Genomic DNA, 19,345 nt, shown 5'->3' on the forward strand with positions numbered 1-19,345 from the left:
ATAATCCTCAATTGTTTTCACAATTGTTTCAACATTTAGAAGAATACAATAGATGAGGTATTTCAGAATGTAAATGCATTCTAACCAATTCTTATTTTCCAACGTTCTGCAGGTAAACGGCCAATCTACTGTATGTCGAGATACGTCTGCAACAGTCGGCTATCAAAGCTCAGAGGTCACTACGTAACAAAATATTCTGAAAAAACATTTGCATATGGGAAACCTCATTCAAACTGTGTGTGGTATGCATTAGTGTGTTTACATTTTGGCTTCATTACATTTTTAGGTCTAAAACATCAACATCAGACTGTCCTAAAACATCAACATCAGACTGTCCTAAAACATCATCAGACTGTCCTAAAACATCAACATCAGACTGTCCTAAAACATCATCAGACTGTCCTAAAACATCAACATCAGACTTCCCTAAAACATCACCAGACTGTCCTAAAACATCAACATGAGACTGTCCTAAAACATCAGCATCAGACTGTCCTAAAACATCAGCATCAGACTGTCCTAAAACATCAGCATCAGACTGTCTTAAAACATCAACATAAGACTGTCCTAAAACATAATCATCAGACTGTCCTAAAACATAAACATAAGACTGTCCTAAAACATAATCATCAGACTGTCCTAAAACATCAACATCAGACTGTCCTAAAACATCAGCATCGGACTGTCCTAAAACATCAACATCGGACTGTCCTAAAACATAATCATCAGACTGTCCTAAAACATCAGCATCAGACTGTCCTAAAACATCAGCATCAGACTGTCCTAAAACATCAGCATCAGACTGTCCTAAAACATCAGCATCAGACTGTCCTAAAACATCAACATCAGACTGTCCTAAAACATAATCATCAGACTGTCCTAAAACATCAACATCAGACTGTCCTAAAACATCAGCATCGGACTGTCCTAAAACATCAACATCGGACTGTCCTAAAACATCATCAGACTGTCCTAAAACATCAACATCAGACTGTCCTAAAACATCATCAGACTGTCCTAAAACATCAACATCCGACTGTCCTAAAACATCATCAGACTGTCCTAAAACATCAACATCAGACTGTCCTACATTTACATTTACATTTACGTCATTTAGCAGACGCTCTTATCCAGAGCGACTTACAAATTGGTGCATTCACCCTATAGCCAGTGGGATAACCACTTTACAATTGTTATTTTTTATTTTATTTTTTTATTTTTTTATTTTTTTGGGGGGGGGGGGGGTAGAAGGATTACTTTATCCTATCCCAGGTATTCCTTAAAGAGGTGGGGTTTCAAATGTCTCCGGAAGGTGATGAGTGACTCCGCTGTCCTGGCGTCGTGAGGGAGCTTGTTCCACCATTGGGGTGCCAGAGCAGCGAACAGTTTTGACTGGGCTGAGCGGGAACTATGCTTCCGCAGAGGAAGGGGAGCCAGCAGGCCAGAGGTGGATGAACGCAATGCCCTCGTTTGGGTGTAGGGACTGATCAGAGCCTGAAGGTACGGAGGTGCCGTTCCCCTCACAGCTCCATAGGCAAGCACCATGGTCTTGTAACGGATGCGAGCTTCAACTGGAAGCCAGTGGAGTGTGCGGAGGAGGGGGGTGACGTGAGAGAACTTGGGAAGGTTGAACACCAGACGGGCTGCGGCATTCTGGATGAGTTGTAGGGGTTTAATGGCACAGGCAGGGAGGCCAGCCAACAGCGAGTTGCAGTAATCCAGACGGGAGATGACCAGTGCCTGGATTAGGACCTGTGCCACTTCCTGTGTAAGGCAGGGTCGTACTCTCCGAATGTTGTAGAGCATGAACCTGCAGGATCGGGTCACCGCCTTGATGTTAGCGGAGAACGACAGGGTGTTGTCCAGGGTCACGCCAAGGCTCTTCGCACTCTGGGAGGAGGACACAACGGAGTTGTCAACCGTGATGGCGAGATCATGGAACGGGCAGTCCTTCCCCGGGAGGAAGAGCAGCTCCGTCTTGCCAGGGTTCAGCTTGAGGTGGTGATCCGTCATCCATACTGATATGTCGGCCAGACATGCAGAGATGCGATTCGCCACCTGGTTATCAGAAGGGGGAAAGGAGAAGATTAGTTGTGTATCGTCAGCGTAGCAATGATAGGAGAGGCCATGTGAGGATATGACAGAGCCAAGTGACTTGGTGTATAGGGAGAAAAGGAGAGGGCCTAGAACTGAGCCCTGGGGGACACCAGTGGTGAGAGCACGTGGTGCGGAGACAGCTTCTCGCCACGCCACTTGGTAGGAGCGACCGGTCAGGTAGGACGCAATCCAGGAGTGAGCCGCGCCGGAGATGCCCAGCTCGGAGAGGGTGGAGAGGAGGATCTGATGGTTCACAGTATCAAAGGCAGCAGACAGGTCTAGAAGGACAAGAGCAGAGGAGAGAGAGTTAGCTTTAGCAGTGCGGAGAGCCTCCGTGACACAGAGAAGAGCAGTCTCAGTTGAATGACCAGTCCTGAAACCTGACTGGTTTGGATCAAGAAGGTCATTCTGAGAGAGATAGCAAGAGAGTTGGCTAAAGACGGCACGCTCAATAGTTTTGGAAAGAAAAGAAAGAAGGGATACTGGTCTGTAGTTGTTGACATCAGTGGGATCGAGTGTTGGTTTTTTGAGAAGGGGTGCAACTCTCGCTCTCTTGAAGACGGAAGGGACATAGCCAGCGGTCAAGGATGAGTTGATCAGCGAGGTGAGGTAGGGGAGAAGGTCACCGGAGATGGTCTGGAGAAGAGAGGAGGGGATGGGGTCAAGCGGGCAGGTTGTTGGGCGGCCTGCAGTCACAAGTCGCAAGATTTTATCTGGAGAGAGAGGGGAGAAAGAAGTCAAAGCATAGGGTAGGGCAGTGTGAGAAGGACCAGCAGTGTCATTAGACTTAACAAACGAGGATCGGATGTCGTCAACCTTCTTTTCAAAGTGGTTGACGAAGTCATCCACAGAGAGGGAGGAGGGTGGGGGGGTGGGGGGGAGGATTCAGCAGTGAGGAGAATGTGGCAAAGAGCTTCCTAGGGTTAGAGGCAGATGCTTGGAATTTAGAGTGGTAGAAAGTGGCCTTAGCAGCAGAAACAGATGAAGAAAATGTAGAGAGGAGGGAGTGAAAAGATGCCAGGTCGGCAGGGAGTTTAGTTTTCTTCCATTTCCGCTCAGCTGCCCGGAGCTCTGTTCTGTGAGCTCGCAATGAGTCATCAAGCCACGGAGCTGGCATCTTTTCACGGAGATGTCCTAAAACATCAGCATCAGACTGTCCTAAAACATCAGCATCAGACTGTCATAAAACATCAACATCGGACTGTCCTAAAACAGCAACATCAAACTGTCCTAAAACATCAGCACCAGACTGTCCTAAAACATCATCACCAGACTATCCTAAAATATCTACATCCGACTGTCCTAAAACATCAACATCAGACTGTCGTAAAACATCAGACTGAGAGAGAGAAAGAGAGAGAGAGAGAGAGGATTTACCGATTTTCTTACAGAGCAAGTGTGTGTGTGTGTGTGTGTGTTTGATATCATTCTAAAACTTCCCTCTCTCTCGCATATGGGGAACCTCATTCAAACTGTGTGTGGTATGCATTAGTGTGTTTTCATTTTGGCTTCATGTCATTTTTAGGTCTAAAACATCAACATCAGACTGTCCTAAAAGATCAACATCAGACTGTCCTAAAACATCAACATGAGACTGTCCTAAAACATAATCATCAGACTGTCCTAAAACATCAGCATCAGACTGTCCTAAAACATCAGCATCAGACTGTCCTAAAACATCAGCATCAGACTGTCCTAAAACATCAACATCGGACTGTCCTAAAACATCAACATCAGACTGTCCTAAAACATCAACATCAGACTGTCCTAAAACATCAACATCAGACTGTCCTAAAACATCAGCATCAGACTGTCCTAAAACATCATCATCAGACTGTCCTAAAAAATCAACATCAGACTGTCCTAAAACAACATCAGACTGTCCTAAAACATCATCATCAGACTGTCCTAAAACATCAGACTGTCATAAAACATCATCACCAGACTGTCCTAAAATATCCACATTCGACTGTCCTAAAACATAAACATCAGACTGTCCTAAAACATCAGACTGTCCTAAAACATCATCATCAGACTTTCCTAAAACATCAGACTGTCATAAAACATCAACATCGGACTGTCCTAAAACATCAACATCAGACTGTCCTAAAACATCAGCATCAGACTGTCCTAAAACATCAACATGAGACTGTCCTAAAACATCAGCATCAGACTGTCCTAAAACATCAGCATCAGACTGTCTTAAAACATCAACATCAGACTGTCCTAAAACATAATCATCAGACTGTCCTAAAACATCAACATCAGATTGTCCTAAAACATCAGCATCGGACTGTCATAAAACATCAACATCGGACTGTCCTAAAACAGCAACATCAAACTGTCCTAAAACATCAGCACCAGACTGTCCTAAAACATCATCACCAGACTATCCTAAAATATCTACATCCGACTGTCCTAAAACATCAACATCAGACTGTCGTAAAACATCAGACTGAGAGAGAGAAAGAGAGAGAGAGAGAGAGGATTTACCGATTTTCTTACAGAGCAAGTGTGTGTGTGTGTGTGTGTGTGTTTGATATCATTCTAAAACTTCCCTCTCTCTCGCATATGGGGAACCTCATTCAAACTGTGTGTGGTATGCATTAGTGTGTTTTCATTTTGGCTTCATGTCATTTTTAGGTCTAAAACATCAACATCAGACTGTCCTAAAAGATCAACATCAGACTGTCCTAAAACATCAACATGAGACTGTCCTAAAACATAATCATCAGACTGTCCTAAAACATCAGCATCAGACTGTCCTAAAACATCAACATCGGACTGTCCTAAAACATCAACATCAGACTGTCCTAAAACATCAACATCAGACTGTCCTAAAACATCAACATCAGACTGTCCTAAAACATCAGCATCAGACTGTCCTAAAACATCATCATCAGACTGTCCTAAAAAATCAACATCAGACTGTCCTAAAACAACATCAGACTGTCCTAAAACATCATCATCAGACTGTCCTAAAACATCAGACTGTCATAAAACATCATCACCAGACTGTCCTAAAATATCCACATTCGACTGTCCTAAAACATAAACATCAGACTGTCCTAAAACATCAGACTGTCCTAAAACATCATCATCAGACTTTCCTAAAACATCAGACTGTCATAAAACATCAACATCGGACTGTCCTAAAACATCAACATCAGACTGTCCTAAAACATCAGCATCAGACTGTCCTAAAACATCAACATGAGACTGTCCTAAAACATCAGCATCAGACTGTCCTAAAACATCAGCATCAGACTGTCTTAAAACATCAACATCAGACTGTCCTAAAACATAATAATCAGACTGTCCTAAAACATCAACATCAGATTGTCCTAAAACATCAGCATCGGACTGTCCTAAAACATCAACATCGGACTGTCCTAAAACATAATCATCAGACTGTCCTAAAACATCAGCATCAGACTGTCCTAAAACATCAGCATCAGACTGTCCTAAAACATCAGCATCAGACTGTCCTAAAAATTCAACATCGGACTGTCCTAAAACATCAACATCAGATTGTCCTAAAACATCAACATCAGACAGTCCTAAAACATCAACATCAGACTGTCCTAAAACATCATCATCAGACTGTCCTAAAACATCAGCATCAGACTGTCCTAAAACATCATCATCAGACTGTCCTAAAAAATCAACATCAGACTGTCCTAAAACAACATCAGACTGTCCTAAAACATCATCATTAGACTGTCCTAAAACATCAGACTGTCCTAAAACATCAACATCGGACTGTCCTAAAACATCAACATCAGACTGTCCTAAAACATCAGACTGTCCTAAAACATCATCATCTGACTGTCCTAAAACATCAGACTGTCCTAAAACATCAACATCGGACTGTCCTAAAACATCAACATCAGACTGTCCTAAAACATCAGCATCAGGCTGTCCTAAAACATCAACATCAGACTGTCCTAAAACATCAACATCAGACTTTCCTAAAACATCAACATCAGACTGTCCTAAAAGATCAGCATCAGACTGTCCTAAAACATCAACATGAGACTGTCCTAAAACATAATCATCAGACTGTCCTAAAACATCAGCATCAGACTGTCCTAAAACATCAGCATCAGACTGTCCTAAAACATCAGCATCAGACTGTCCTAAAACATCAACATCGGACTGTCCTAAAACATCAACATCAGACTGTCCTAAAACATCAACATCAGACTGTCCTAAAACATCAACATCAGACTGTCCTAAAACATCAACATGAGACTGTCCTAAAACATAATCATCAGACTGTCCTAAAACATCAGCATCAGACTGTCCTAAAACATCAGCATCAGACTGTCCTAAAACATCAGCATCAGACTGTCCTAAAACATCAACATCGGACTGTCCTAAAACATCAACATCAGACTGTCCTAAAACATCAACATCAGACTGTCCTAAAACATCAACATCAGACTGTCCTAAAACATCAGCATCAGACTGTCCTAAAACATCATCATCAGACTGTCCTAAAAAATCAACATCAGACTGTCCTAAAACAACATCAGACTGTCCTAAAACATCATCATCAGACTGTCCTAAAACATCAGACTGTCATAAAACATCATCACCAGACTGTCCTAAAATATCCACATTCGACTGTCCTAAAACATAAACATCAGACTGTCCTAAAACATCAGACTGTCCTAAAACATCATCATCAGACTTTCCTAAAACATCAGACTGTCATAAAACATCAACATCGGACTGTCCTAAAACATCAACATCAGACTGTCCTAAAACATCAGCATCAGACTGTCCTAAAACATCAACATGAGACTGTCCTAAAACATCAGCATCAGACTGTCCTAAAACATCAGCATCAGACTGTCTTAAAACATCAACATCAGACTGTCCTAAAACATAATAATCAGACTGTCCTAAAACATCAACATCAGATTGTCCTAAAACATCAGCATCGGACTGTCCTAAAACATCAACATCGGACTGTCCTAAAACATAATCATCAGACTGTCCTAAAACATCAGCATCAGACTGTCCTAAAACATCAGCATCAGACTGTCCTAAAACATCAGCATCAGACTGTCCTAAAAATTCAACATCGGACTGTCCTAAAACATCAACATCAGATTGTCCTAAAACATCAACATCAGACAGTCCTAAAACATCAACATCAGACTGTCCTAAAACATCATCATCAGACTGTCCTAAAACATCAGCATCAGACTGTCCTAAAACATCATCATCAGACTGTCCTAAAAAATCAACATCAGACTGTCCTAAAACAACATCAGACTGTCCTAAAACATCATCATTAGACTGTCCTAAAACATCAGACTGTCCTAAAACATCAACATCGGACTGTCCTAAAACATCAACATCAGACTGTCCTAAAACATCAGACTGTCCTAAAACATCATCATCAGACTGTCCTAAAACATCAGACTGTCCTAAAACATCAACATCGGACTGTCCTAAAACATCAACATCAGACTGTCCTAAAACATCAGCATTAGGCTGTCCTAAAACATCAACATCAGACTGTCCTAAAACATCAACATCAGACTTTCCTAAAACATCAACATCAGACTGTCCTAAAACATCAGCATCAGACTGTCCTAAAACATCAACATCAGACTGTCCTAAAACATCAACATCAGACTGTTCTAAAACATCATCATCAGACTGTCCTACAACATCAGACTGTCCTAAAACATAAACATCAGACTGTCCTAAAACATCATCATCAGACTGTCATAAAACATAATCACCAGACTATCCTAAAATATCATCACCAGACTATCCTAAAATATCCACATCCGACTGTCCTAAAACATCAACATCAGACTGTCGTAAAACATCAGACTGTCCTAAAATATCCACATCCGACTGTCCTAAAACATTAAACAGCAGCTGCTTTTTTCAGTCAGCTACTTTGAATTCTGAGAATAAGTAATTTCCACCATTTTATTTGACCTGCGTATGGGCTTCACCAATTCGGTCCCCAAAATGGAGACCTAAGGTTGTTATAGTGGTGTGTGTGTGTGTGTGTGTTAGTTTCATGAGAATCAGAGTTTGCATTTTTTTATTTTGACTTGTATAAATGACCAAGATGACTAAAAGTAAATTAATCCAGTTCCAGTAAGACTGTCCATATGTCCAGCAGGGGGTATACTATTCACGTTCAACAGAGCTAGAGATCTGCCTCAGTCATTTCTAATGATCAGCTAAAGGTCAGGTAGTGTTCCTCTGGTCATGTTATACTGCCCTTCCTTCCTTTTCCAAGAATGAATGACTGAGTGAATGACTGAGTGAATGACTGACTGAATGAGTGAGTAAATATAATATTTTAATATTTATTTTAATATTTTCTTAACTTAATTTTCTTAAAACTGCATTGTTGGTTAAGTAAGCATTTCACGGTAAGGTCTACCCCTGTTGTATTCGGCGCATGTGACAAATACAATTTGATTTGATTTGATTTGAGTGAATGACTGAGTGAATGACTGAGGTCTTCTTTTAGTCAAACTAATGCAACTCATTTATGTCAAGCTGTTTGGGCCCTTGTGCCTCATACCTAACATGCCATGTACATTCTTAGTACATGAATTCAACACACACCTGCTACTCCTATCACTAGTTTATTTCCCTTCATAGATTTTAGAGGAAATTATTAGTATATGGAAACTTTCTCTAGCCCAATGCTTGCCCCCAATTCTATGCTTTCAAACCCCTGACGGGAGAGGAGTGTGCTAGTGCACACTTCTGGAAAAGGGTGCAGAATCGGTACGTTCAGAAGTGAGAAAGGCAGCTCAAGTTCTCTACATGGCTCCTCCCCTCCTTTTGCCACTTGGTTCAGTGGCAGCCTGGCCCCAGTCAGTCACCCCTGTATCAGCCCCCTAATTAATGCAGGTGTCCAATCCCCCAACCCCCCTATGTTCTGCTGGGCTTGGGGCCCGTCCCAAGCCACTGGTCAAAAGTAGTGCACTATATAGGGAATAGGGTGCCATTTGGGACGTAGCCCTAGTCTCTTATAGAAGGGCGGTGAAATATCTTTGTATGGGCTGAAGGGTGCCTGGGGGTTTAAGAGGCCCTGCTAGTATAGTCAGGCCACAGATGTAAGCCCTGAAGTACTGTGTCTGTAAATCAGGTTAGAAGGACAACAGTCCTCTGACGATGCTGCTGAAACCAGTCTGTAAATCAGGGTTGAAAGACAACAGTCATCTGACAATGCTGCTGAAACCAGTCTGTAAATCAGGGTTGAAGGACAACAGTCATCTGACGATGCTGCTGAAACCAGTCTGTAAATCAGGTTTGAAGGACAACAGTCCTCTGACGATGCTGCTGAAACCAGTCTGTAAATCAGGGTTGAAGGACAACAGTCCTCTGACGATGCTGCTGAAACCAGTCTGTAAATCAGGGTTGAAGGACAACAGTCCTCTGACGATGCTTCTGAAACCAGTCTGTAAATCAGATTTGAAGGACAACAGTTCTCTGACGATGCTGCTGAAACCAGTCTGTAAATCAGGTTTGAAGGACAACAGTCCTCTGACGATGCTGCTGAAACCAGTCTGTAAATCACAAGAGGGTTTGTGTGGTATAAAAATGCTCAGCTCAACAAATAAATATTAACATATTAGAAATGTGTGTGTGTAGAGGCCTTGGGACATGACTAGATTCTTGTCTCAAAAGCCCCTTAGAAAACATACAGGAATGTATTGGGATTCAGAAATATAATACAAAAAACTGTAGGAACTCCTGCAGTGATGTCTGCAGTGATCAGTCTAGATGTTTGTAAATCAAAGTGCCTCTTTGGGCCCGTCCCAAATGGCACCGCATTCCCTTTATAGTGCACTACTTTTGGCCAGGGCCCATAGGGTTCTGGTCGAATGTAGTGCACTATATAGGGAATAGGGTGCCATTTGGGACACAGTTTATATTACCCATTTATAGCAAGGGATAATGGTCAGTTGAGTTGAAGGATGTGGTTGACTGCAGGGCCTAATGAATTCTGCATCAGCTCCAGTCAGTGGACCTTTTGAGGCTGACTACCAGATCTTATAGCAAGGGATAATGGTCAGTTGAGTTGAAGGATGTGGTTGACTGCAGGGCCTAATGAATTCTGCATCAGCTCCAGTCAGTGGACCTTTTGAGGCTGACTACCAGATCATTTATCAACTCAAGTCTAAACTCCAGTTCACATAATTGTAATGAGGGGTCCACCTTAGCCTATACACTTGAAATCCACTCGTCTTGACAAACGTCACCAACCATCCTATCACACACACACACACACACACACACACACACACACACACACACACACACACACACACACACACACACACACACACACACACACACACACACACACAACACACACACACACACACACACACAATTTAAATACACAAGTGAAATCATTAGAATATGAATTTAGACATTAATATTCTACAACCTCCCCCTTTCTTTCCTCATTCACTGTGTAACAGTAGGCTCTCTGTTTCTAATTTAGAAATCTAAACTAAGGTCCTCATTTAGACAGGCTTTGAGGACCTGCCAAACTTTCTTTAGCATTGTCCTCATGCAGCTGCATGTACTTTCCTTCTCAGTTTATTCCTGCAGACAGACATGACTCCACCCCTGCACTAGTCTCTCCCCCCCTCTCTCTCTCTCTCCCCCTCTCTCTCTCCCTCTCTTTCAATTCAATTCAATTCAATGGGCTTTATTGGCATGGGAAACATATGTTTACATTACCAAAGCAGGTGAAATAGATAATAAACAAAAGTGAAATAAACAATAAAAAATGAACAGTAAACATTACACTCACACAAGTTCCAAAGGAATAGAGACATTTCAAATGTCATATTATGTCTATACACAGTGTTATAACAATCTCTCTCTCTCACTCTCTCTCCCTCTCTCTCTCTCTCTCACTCTCTCTCTCACATGTTCTTGTCTGTTGGTCAGAGTGATTTCAATAGAAGGTGTTGGACATCCCATTTTCCCCAGTTCCTTATTTGACACCATGCACCAGGCTCAATATCACTTTGTGTTGCATGCTTATCTCACACTCACATCAGTGCATATATAGACTGTGTAGCCCTTGTTCTGCAACTCAAAAAATATGGTAAATACATTGTGGCCATGTAATTACAATGTTATAGGCTAAATTGTTTGTATTTCTAACTTGGTTATTATGGATGGAGTCTTTAATTATAGGCATATTTTAATAAATGTTAAATGATGAATAAACAGTACATTACAATAAATATGGCCTATTGTATTGTAAATGTTATTTTATTGAAATGGAAATAATTTAGGAGGCCCGTCCATGCAGCTTCGAGGGATGTAACCCAATATTGCTCCTGACGCCAGATGACTGTGTTTGTATTTTCACCCGGTCCCTAACGTGGTTCTGTATTCCTCGAGACTCACCGCTGGGGCATATTTCCCCGTTTATCTCCGTAGGACGACACTGCAGATAAACCCATGCCGTTACCATTACTAGCGGTGTGGGAGAGTTAACTCGTCGTCTGGCAGACACCGCTGAAACGTTTTTCTGGATTTTGTATTGACATTTTTGGGGGGAAACATTTTTTTTTAACCTTTCAACTCTCGTCTGTGATATTCTTCAACACTGAATCTGCTGGGCCCTCAAAGCGTGTTTGATTTGTGCCTCGAGGATATCCAGGATACATGAGTTTTTCATTCGCATAATGGAGGATTGTCCGGTTCGTTGTTATGCATATGTTATAACGCCGTGATTTTGGGGGTGTTTACATTTGTGTTTCTTGCCGTGGATTGCAAATTTGGAATTTCTCTCCCAGGCGACTCAGCGAAAAGGGAAGTAGAGAGAGAGAGCGGGGATCAAGACACTGCCACCTCGCTGGATCACACCACGGGATTTAAATAATTGCATGTTCTAAAAAAGGATATACATGTGGCTATTCTGTGTTTAACCGACCCAATCAGGTTTGCAGGATGAGTAAAGACAGACCCAAAAGGAACATCATACAGAAGAAATACGTAAGTATTTGCTAAATGTGTTCTGAAATGCTTTATATCGTTCCAAAACTTCTCTCTTGCTAATGGATAACGTCATAAAAACTATGTGTGGTAGGCTATGAATTAGTGTGCTTACATATTTGTTTCATGTCATTTTTAGTTCTAAAACATGAACATCAGACTGTCCTAAAACATGAACATCAGACTGTCCTAAAACATGAACATCAGACTGTCCTAAAACATAAACATCAGACTGTCCTAAAACATCAACATCAGACTGTCCTAAAACATCAACATCAGACTGTCCTAAAACATCAACAACAGACTGTCCTAAAACATCAACATCAGACTGTCCTAAAGCATCAACACCATACTGTCCTAAAACTTCAGAATATCCTAAAACATGAACATCAGACTGTCCTAAAACATGAACACCAGACTGTCCTAAAACATGAACATCAGACTGTCCTAAAACATGAACATCAGACTGTCCTAAAACATTAACAACAGACTGTCCTAAAACATCAACATCAGACTGTCCTAAAACATCAACAACAGACTGTCCTAAAAAATCAACACCATACTGTCCTAAAACTTCAGACTGTCCTAAAACATCAACATCAGACAGTCCTAAAACAACATCAGACTGTCATGAAACATTAACATCAGACTGTCATAAAATATAAAAAACAGACTGTCTTAAAACATCAACATAAGACTGTCCTAAAATATAAACATCAGACTGTCCTAAAACAGCCAACTGTCCTAAAACATCAACCTCAGACAGTCGAAAACATCATCATCAGACTGTCCGAAAACATCAACACTAGACTGTCCTCAAACATCAACACCATACTGTCCTAAAACTTCAGACTGTCCTAAAACATCAACATCAGACTGTCCTAAAACATCAGACTGTCCTAAAACATGAATATCAGACTGTCCTAAAACATGAACATCAGACTGTCCTAAAACATCAACACCATACTGTCCTAAAACTTCAGACTGTCCTAAAACACCAACATCAGACATTCCTAAAACATCAACATCAGACTGTCATAAAATATTAACATCAGACTGTCATAAAATATAAACAACAGACTGTCCTAAAACATCAACATAAGACTGTCCTAAAATATAAACAACAGACTCTCCTCAAACATCAACACTAGACTGTCCTCAAACATCAACACCATACTGTCCTAAAACATCAACACCATACTGTACTAAAACTTCAGACTGTCCTAAAACATCAACATCAGACAGTCCGAAAACATCATCAACAGACTGTCCTAAAACAACAGACTGTCCTAAGACATCAACATAAGACTGTCCTAAAACACCAGACTGTCCTAAAACATCAACATCAGACTGTCCTAAAACATCCAACTGTCCTAAAACATCAACATCAGGTAATCCTAAAACATCAACATCAGACTGTCCTAAAACAACATCAGACTGTCCTAAAAAAGCAACATCAGACTGTCCTAAAACATCAGCATCAGACTGTCCTAAAACATCATCATCAGACTGTCCTAAAACATCATCACAAGACTGTCCTAAAACATCAACATCAGACTGTCCTAAAACATCAACATCGGACAGTCCAAAAACATCATCATCAGACTGTCCTAAAACAACATCAGACTGTCCTAAAACATCAACATCAGACTGTCCTAAAACATCAGGCAGTCCTAAAACATCAACATCAGACTGTCCTAAAACATCAAACAGCTTTTCTCAGTCAGTTACTTTGAATTCTGAGAATAAGATATTTTCAACATTTTATATTTTATTTCATATGACCAATCCAGTGCTGTCACCCAAATGGAGACCTATGGTAGATATAATGTGTGTGTGTGTGTGTGTGTGTGTGTGTGGTTGTTGTGTGTGTGTGTGTGGGTGAATCCCAGTATGGGCCCCGATCCCTGATTTACAAGATCACATCAATATTTGATTATTTATATTTAAAAACCTAATTGTCTTTCAGAAAATGTAATATATTTTATGACTTTTAGTATTATCATATGGGGACTAATGCAGGCTGTAAGACGTTAGGGGCCTGTGGCAAAAGTTAACTGTATATCTACGAGATTGATGTGTCCAATTTCCTGTGCACATGTTGATTTGTTGATGTTTTGAAGATGTTTAAGACCTTGCATTCTCTGTTGTCTTCTGTGAGTCTTTGACCAAGGCCTATAGGGCTCTGGTCAAAAGTAGTGCACTATATAGAGTATAGGGTGCCATTTGGGACACACACACAGGGTCATTCATTTTGGACTTCCATTCTGACACAGGAGGTGTCATGTTCTAAAGTAGTGCACTATGTAGAGTATAGGGTGTCATTTGGGACACACTCACACACACACACACACAGAGTCATTCATTTTGGACTTCCATTCTGACACATGAGGTGTCATGTTCTAAAGTAGTGCACTATGTAGAGTATAGGGTGCCATTTGGGACACACTCAGGGTCATGTTCTAAAGCGCTTCCTCATGTTGTTGTTCACTCCTATCTCCTCTATTGTCAATTGTCCAAGAAGGCAACTTGGGAAAACTCCTGTCTAGTTTTCGGTAAAAGTTTGTCAGCAATGTAGTGAGCCAGCCACTAAAACAAACAAAAGGGGACTCTTTCTTGAACCTGGACTCAGACAAGCACTTGCCCTTGTAGTTTAACTTCCTCTCAATTAGTGTAAGACTTTTATTACTCATGCTTGGCTTAGGGGCTCAGACACAGAGTAACAGAATGAAGTTTGCCAACCGAGTGCGCATGTAGAATCGTGTGAAAAATCTCGGCAGACGTCTACAGTGGGTGGTCCCTAAAACAATGGCGTGCTGAACGAAGGGCACGCTGAAGGAACAAGCAGGCTCTGATGGCTAAAATCATACCTGATTCGTGAGCAGTTCTATGCCAAGGACTTACTTTATTAACATGATATAATAAACATAATCATAACAAGAACAGGAATCACTGTGATTTCCCATACACAAAATTGCATTTTAAAGTGGAAACCTGGGATTCATACATCCATTTTTTGACTTTTAAATCATTTTTGTGGTTTGAATACCATATTTCCCCTTTAACAGCTGAAAATGAATTTGGGGATCAGGTTTCTTGGTCAGGCATGTTGGCAGTACTTTTTTAAATGATTTCCTCTGATATTTGATGGCCTTTTCTCTTTCTCACTCACGTTATTATTCACAATTCATAATGAAAAACAACATAATGAGAGACGAGAGGTGTTAAACATTGAAACTGTTGTTTTAATTAATGACAGTAATTAAAGCTTCAGAACAGTACATCAAAGGTGATAGTACAGGGGATAACAGGGTTCCTCTGTGTAGTTGCCTCAGTACAGCTACTCAGCTGGTCTAAAGCCTAATTCATTGGTGTGTGGTGGGTTAAGCACAGCTGCCACTGCTGGGCCTTTACACATGTAAAGAGGCTGTCACAGCGTACGTCCCAAATGGCACCCTATTCCCTATATAGTGCACTACTTTTGACCAGCTCCCAATGGGCCAATTGACCAGAGCCCTATGGGCCATTTGACCAGAGCTCTATGCTGCCTGGTCAAAAGTAGTGAGCTATATAGGGAACAGGGTGCCATTTGGGACACACACACTGTTTGTTTTATCAGGCGCACAAGTGAGGAGGGCCAAGTTGAAGTATGTGCTTCAGTGTGTGGCGGAACCAAACAGACACAAAGGAGCAGAGGGGAGTATGGCTGGGCCAGGGCCATGGAGAGAGAGAGAGGACAGACAGACAGACAGACAGACAGACAGACAGACAGACAGACAGGAGCAGAGGGGAGTATGGCTGGGCCAGGGCCATGGAGAGAGAGAGGACAGACAGACAGACAGGAGCAGAGGGGAGTATGGCTGGGCCAGGGCCATGGAGAGAGAGAGAGGACAGACATACAGACAGACAGGAGCAGAGGGGAGTATGGCTGGGCCAGGGCCATGGAGAGAGAGAGAGGACAGACATAGAGACAGACAGGAGCAGAGGGGAGTATGGCTGGGCCAGGGCCATGGAGAGAGAGAGAGGACAGACATACAGACAGACAGGAGCAGAGGGGAGTATGGCTGGGCCAGGGCCATGGAGAGAGAGAGAGGACAGACAGACAGACAGACAGGAGCAGAGGGGAGTATGGCTGGGCCAGGGCCATGGAGAGAGAGAGAGGACAGACAGACAGACAGACAGGAGCAGAGGGGAATATGGCTGGGCCAGGGCCATGGAGAGAGAGAGAGGACAGACAGACAGACAGACAGGAGCAGAGGGGAGTATGGCTGGGCCTGGGCCATGGAGAGAGAGAGAGGACAGACAGACAGACAGACAGACAGGAGCAGAGGGGAGTATGGCTGGCCAGGGCCATGGAGAGAGAGAGAGAGAGGACAGACAGACAGACAGACAGACAGACAGACAGACAGACAGACAGACAGACAGACAGACAGGAGCAGAGGGGAGTATGGCTGGGCCAGGGCCATGGAGAGAGAGAGAGAGAGGGCAGACAGACAGACAGACAGACAGGAACAGAGGGGAGTATGGCTGGGCCAGGGCCATGGAGAGAGAGAGAGGACAGACAGACAGACAGGAGCAGAGGGGAGTATGGCTGGGCCAGGGCCATGGAGAGAGAGAGAGGACAGACAGACAGACAGACAGGAGCAGAGGGGAGTATGGCTGGGCCAGGGCCATGGAGAGAGAGGACAGACAGACATACAGACAGGAGGCCTGCAGCTGGAAAGACTAAAGGTGTGTCCCAAATGTCTCCCTATTCCTTAAGTAGTGTACTACTTTTGACCAGGGCCCATAGGGAATGAGGTGCAATGCCTAAAACCCTCCCTAACTACAAAGCTGACTCATTGTGTCAGAGCCTAAATAGATTTGATTTGATCTAAATACTGTTTTAGACGCTGGAGTAGAATCATGGGGAAGACAGATGGAAATGTAACCAGATTGACACGTAGTTGCAACAGGAGAAGCCCAGGGAGATATGAATGGAGAAATGGAGGCACGAACTCGGATGAACGAACAAGACGAGTTTGTTATTTTATTTCTTGGCATGGGAAGTTGTGAGCTGTGATTTTGCTGCCAATAGGGAATGTTCCACTTCGCTGCGTAGTCGCCGGGGTTTCTCCCTGAATTAGATGTGCAGTGTCAGCAGTAAACAGTGTTTCTCTTCACACAGAGGAGCAATCGTTTTGCTTTTGTTTACACAGTTTTACAGTTGTCTGTTATGTAAGGGCCCACAAGCTGTCTACAGTACAGTTAGAAATGACATAATCAGAGGAGCTTTATCAGTGTCATACAGTCTCAGGGCTATATCAGTGTTCAGTGTAGAATCAAGGTCAGATTTATTTAGCATTATCCGTAGTGTCAGGACATTAAGGTTAATCAAAGGCTACTTTGATTTTGATTTAAAGTGGTACTTTGATTTAAGGTCTACTTTGATTTAAAGGGGTACTTTGATTTAAGGTCTACTTTGATTTAAGGGCTACTTTGATGTAAGGGCTACTTTGATTTAAAATGCTACTTTGATTTAAGGGCTACTTTGATTCAAGGGCTACGTTGATTTAAGGGCTACTTTGATTTAAAGGCTACTTTGATTCAAGGGCTACGTTGATTTAAGGGCTACTTTGATTTCAGGGCTACGTTGATTTAAAGCCTACTTTGATTCAAGGGCTACGTTGATTTAAGGGCTACTTTGATTAAAGGGCTACTTTGATTTAAGGGCTACGTTGATTCAAGGGCTACGTTGATTTAAGAGCTACTTTGATTTAAGGGCTACGTTGATTTAAGGGATACTTTGATTTGAGGGCTACTTTGATTTAAGGGCTACTTTGATTTGAGGGCTACTTTGATTTAAGGGCTACGTTGATTTAAGGGCTACTTTGATTCAAGGGCTACGTTGATTTAAGGTCTACTTTGATTTAAGGGCTACTTTGATTTAAAATGCTACTTTGATTTAAGGGCTACTTTGATTCAAGGGCTACGTTGTTTAAGGGCTATTTGATTCAAGGGCTACGTTGATTTAAGGGCTACTTTGATTTAAGGGCTACGTTGATTTAAGGGCTACTTTGATTTGAGGGGTACTTTGATTTAAGGGCTACTTTGATTTGAGGGCTACTTTGATTTAAGGGCTACTTTGATTTGAGGGCTACTTTGATTTAAGGGCTACAGATTGCTACTCTTGTATTAAAGGGTATTCAGGCCCTTTCTACAGAGTGGAGAGTGATTTGATTACAGTAGTAAAAAGAACTGCCAATAAAACAGACGATCAGATGTCAGTCAGTCAATAGCTTTATTATTCAAATCAGGTTAATAGAAACTAGGGGATTTGTCAACGTCTTCAAGATAATTGTATGGAATTAATTTACAAGATCATATTACATCTGAGCTAGATTACAGCATGCCGTTTAATCCATACTGGCAGATGTTGAGAGAAGTGAAAACATCGAAAGAGACTTTTACTTTCAGATTAATTTATTGTTCAGTATTTACTTCCTCCAGGAAAAGCAGCAGCAGCGAGGTTTATTGACAAACCGAGGTAGTTGATGATACAGAACAGGATTTTACAGTCTTCTACCTAGAATGATACAGAACAGGATTTTACAGTCTTCTACATAGAATGATACAGAACAGGATTTTACAGTCTTCTACCTAGAATGATACAGAACAGGATTTTACAGTCTTCTACCTAGAATGATACGGAACAGGATTTTACAGTCTTCTACCTAGAATGATACAGAACAGGATTTTACAGTCTTCTACCTAGAATGATACAGAACAGGATTTTACAGTCTTCTACCTAGAATGATACAGAACAGGATTTTACAGTCTTCTACATAGAATGATACAGAACAGGATTTTACAGTCTTCTACCTAGAATGATACAGAACAGGATTTTACAGTCTTCTACCTAGAATGATACGGAACAGGATTTTACAGTTTTCTACCTAGAATGATACAGAACAGGATTTTACAGTCTTCTACCTAGAATGATACAGAACAGGATTTTACAGTCTTCTACCTAGAATGATACAGAACAGGATTTTACAGTCTTCTACCTCGAATGATACGGAACAAGAGTTGACAGTCTTCTACCTAGAATGATACAGAACAGGATTTTACAGTCTTCTACGTAGAATGATACGGAACAGGATTTTACAGTCTTCTACCTCAAATGATACGGAACAAGATTTGACAGTTTTCTACCTAGAATGATACGGAACAGGATTGTACTGTCTTC

At 41.8% G+C, this 19,345-nt stretch overlaps 1 protein-coding gene across 2 annotated transcripts in view; it reads left to right on the top strand.

Moving 5' to 3' along the window:
- The first annotated feature begins 11,529 nt into the window (after positions 1-11,529).
- The window catches only part of LOC311113266 (protein Jumonji-like), a 100,281-nt gene continuing 92,465 nt past the window's right edge, over positions 11,530-19,345 (top strand). For both annotated transcript variants that reach the window (XM_084156474.1, XM_084156475.1), the window contains exon 1: positions 11,530-12,117. In XM_084156474.1, the coding sequence (XP_084012600.1) occupies positions 12,073-12,117 (45 nt within the window). In that variant the 5' untranslated portion in view covers positions 11,530-12,072. The remainder of the gene's footprint in view (positions 12,118-19,345) is intronic.

This window comes from Coregonus lavaretus (genome assembly GCF_964263955.1).
Source record: "Coregonus lavaretus genome assembly, chromosome: 3".
Classification (NCBI taxonomy): Eukaryota; Metazoa; Chordata; class Actinopteri; order Salmoniformes; family Salmonidae; genus Coregonus; species Coregonus lavaretus.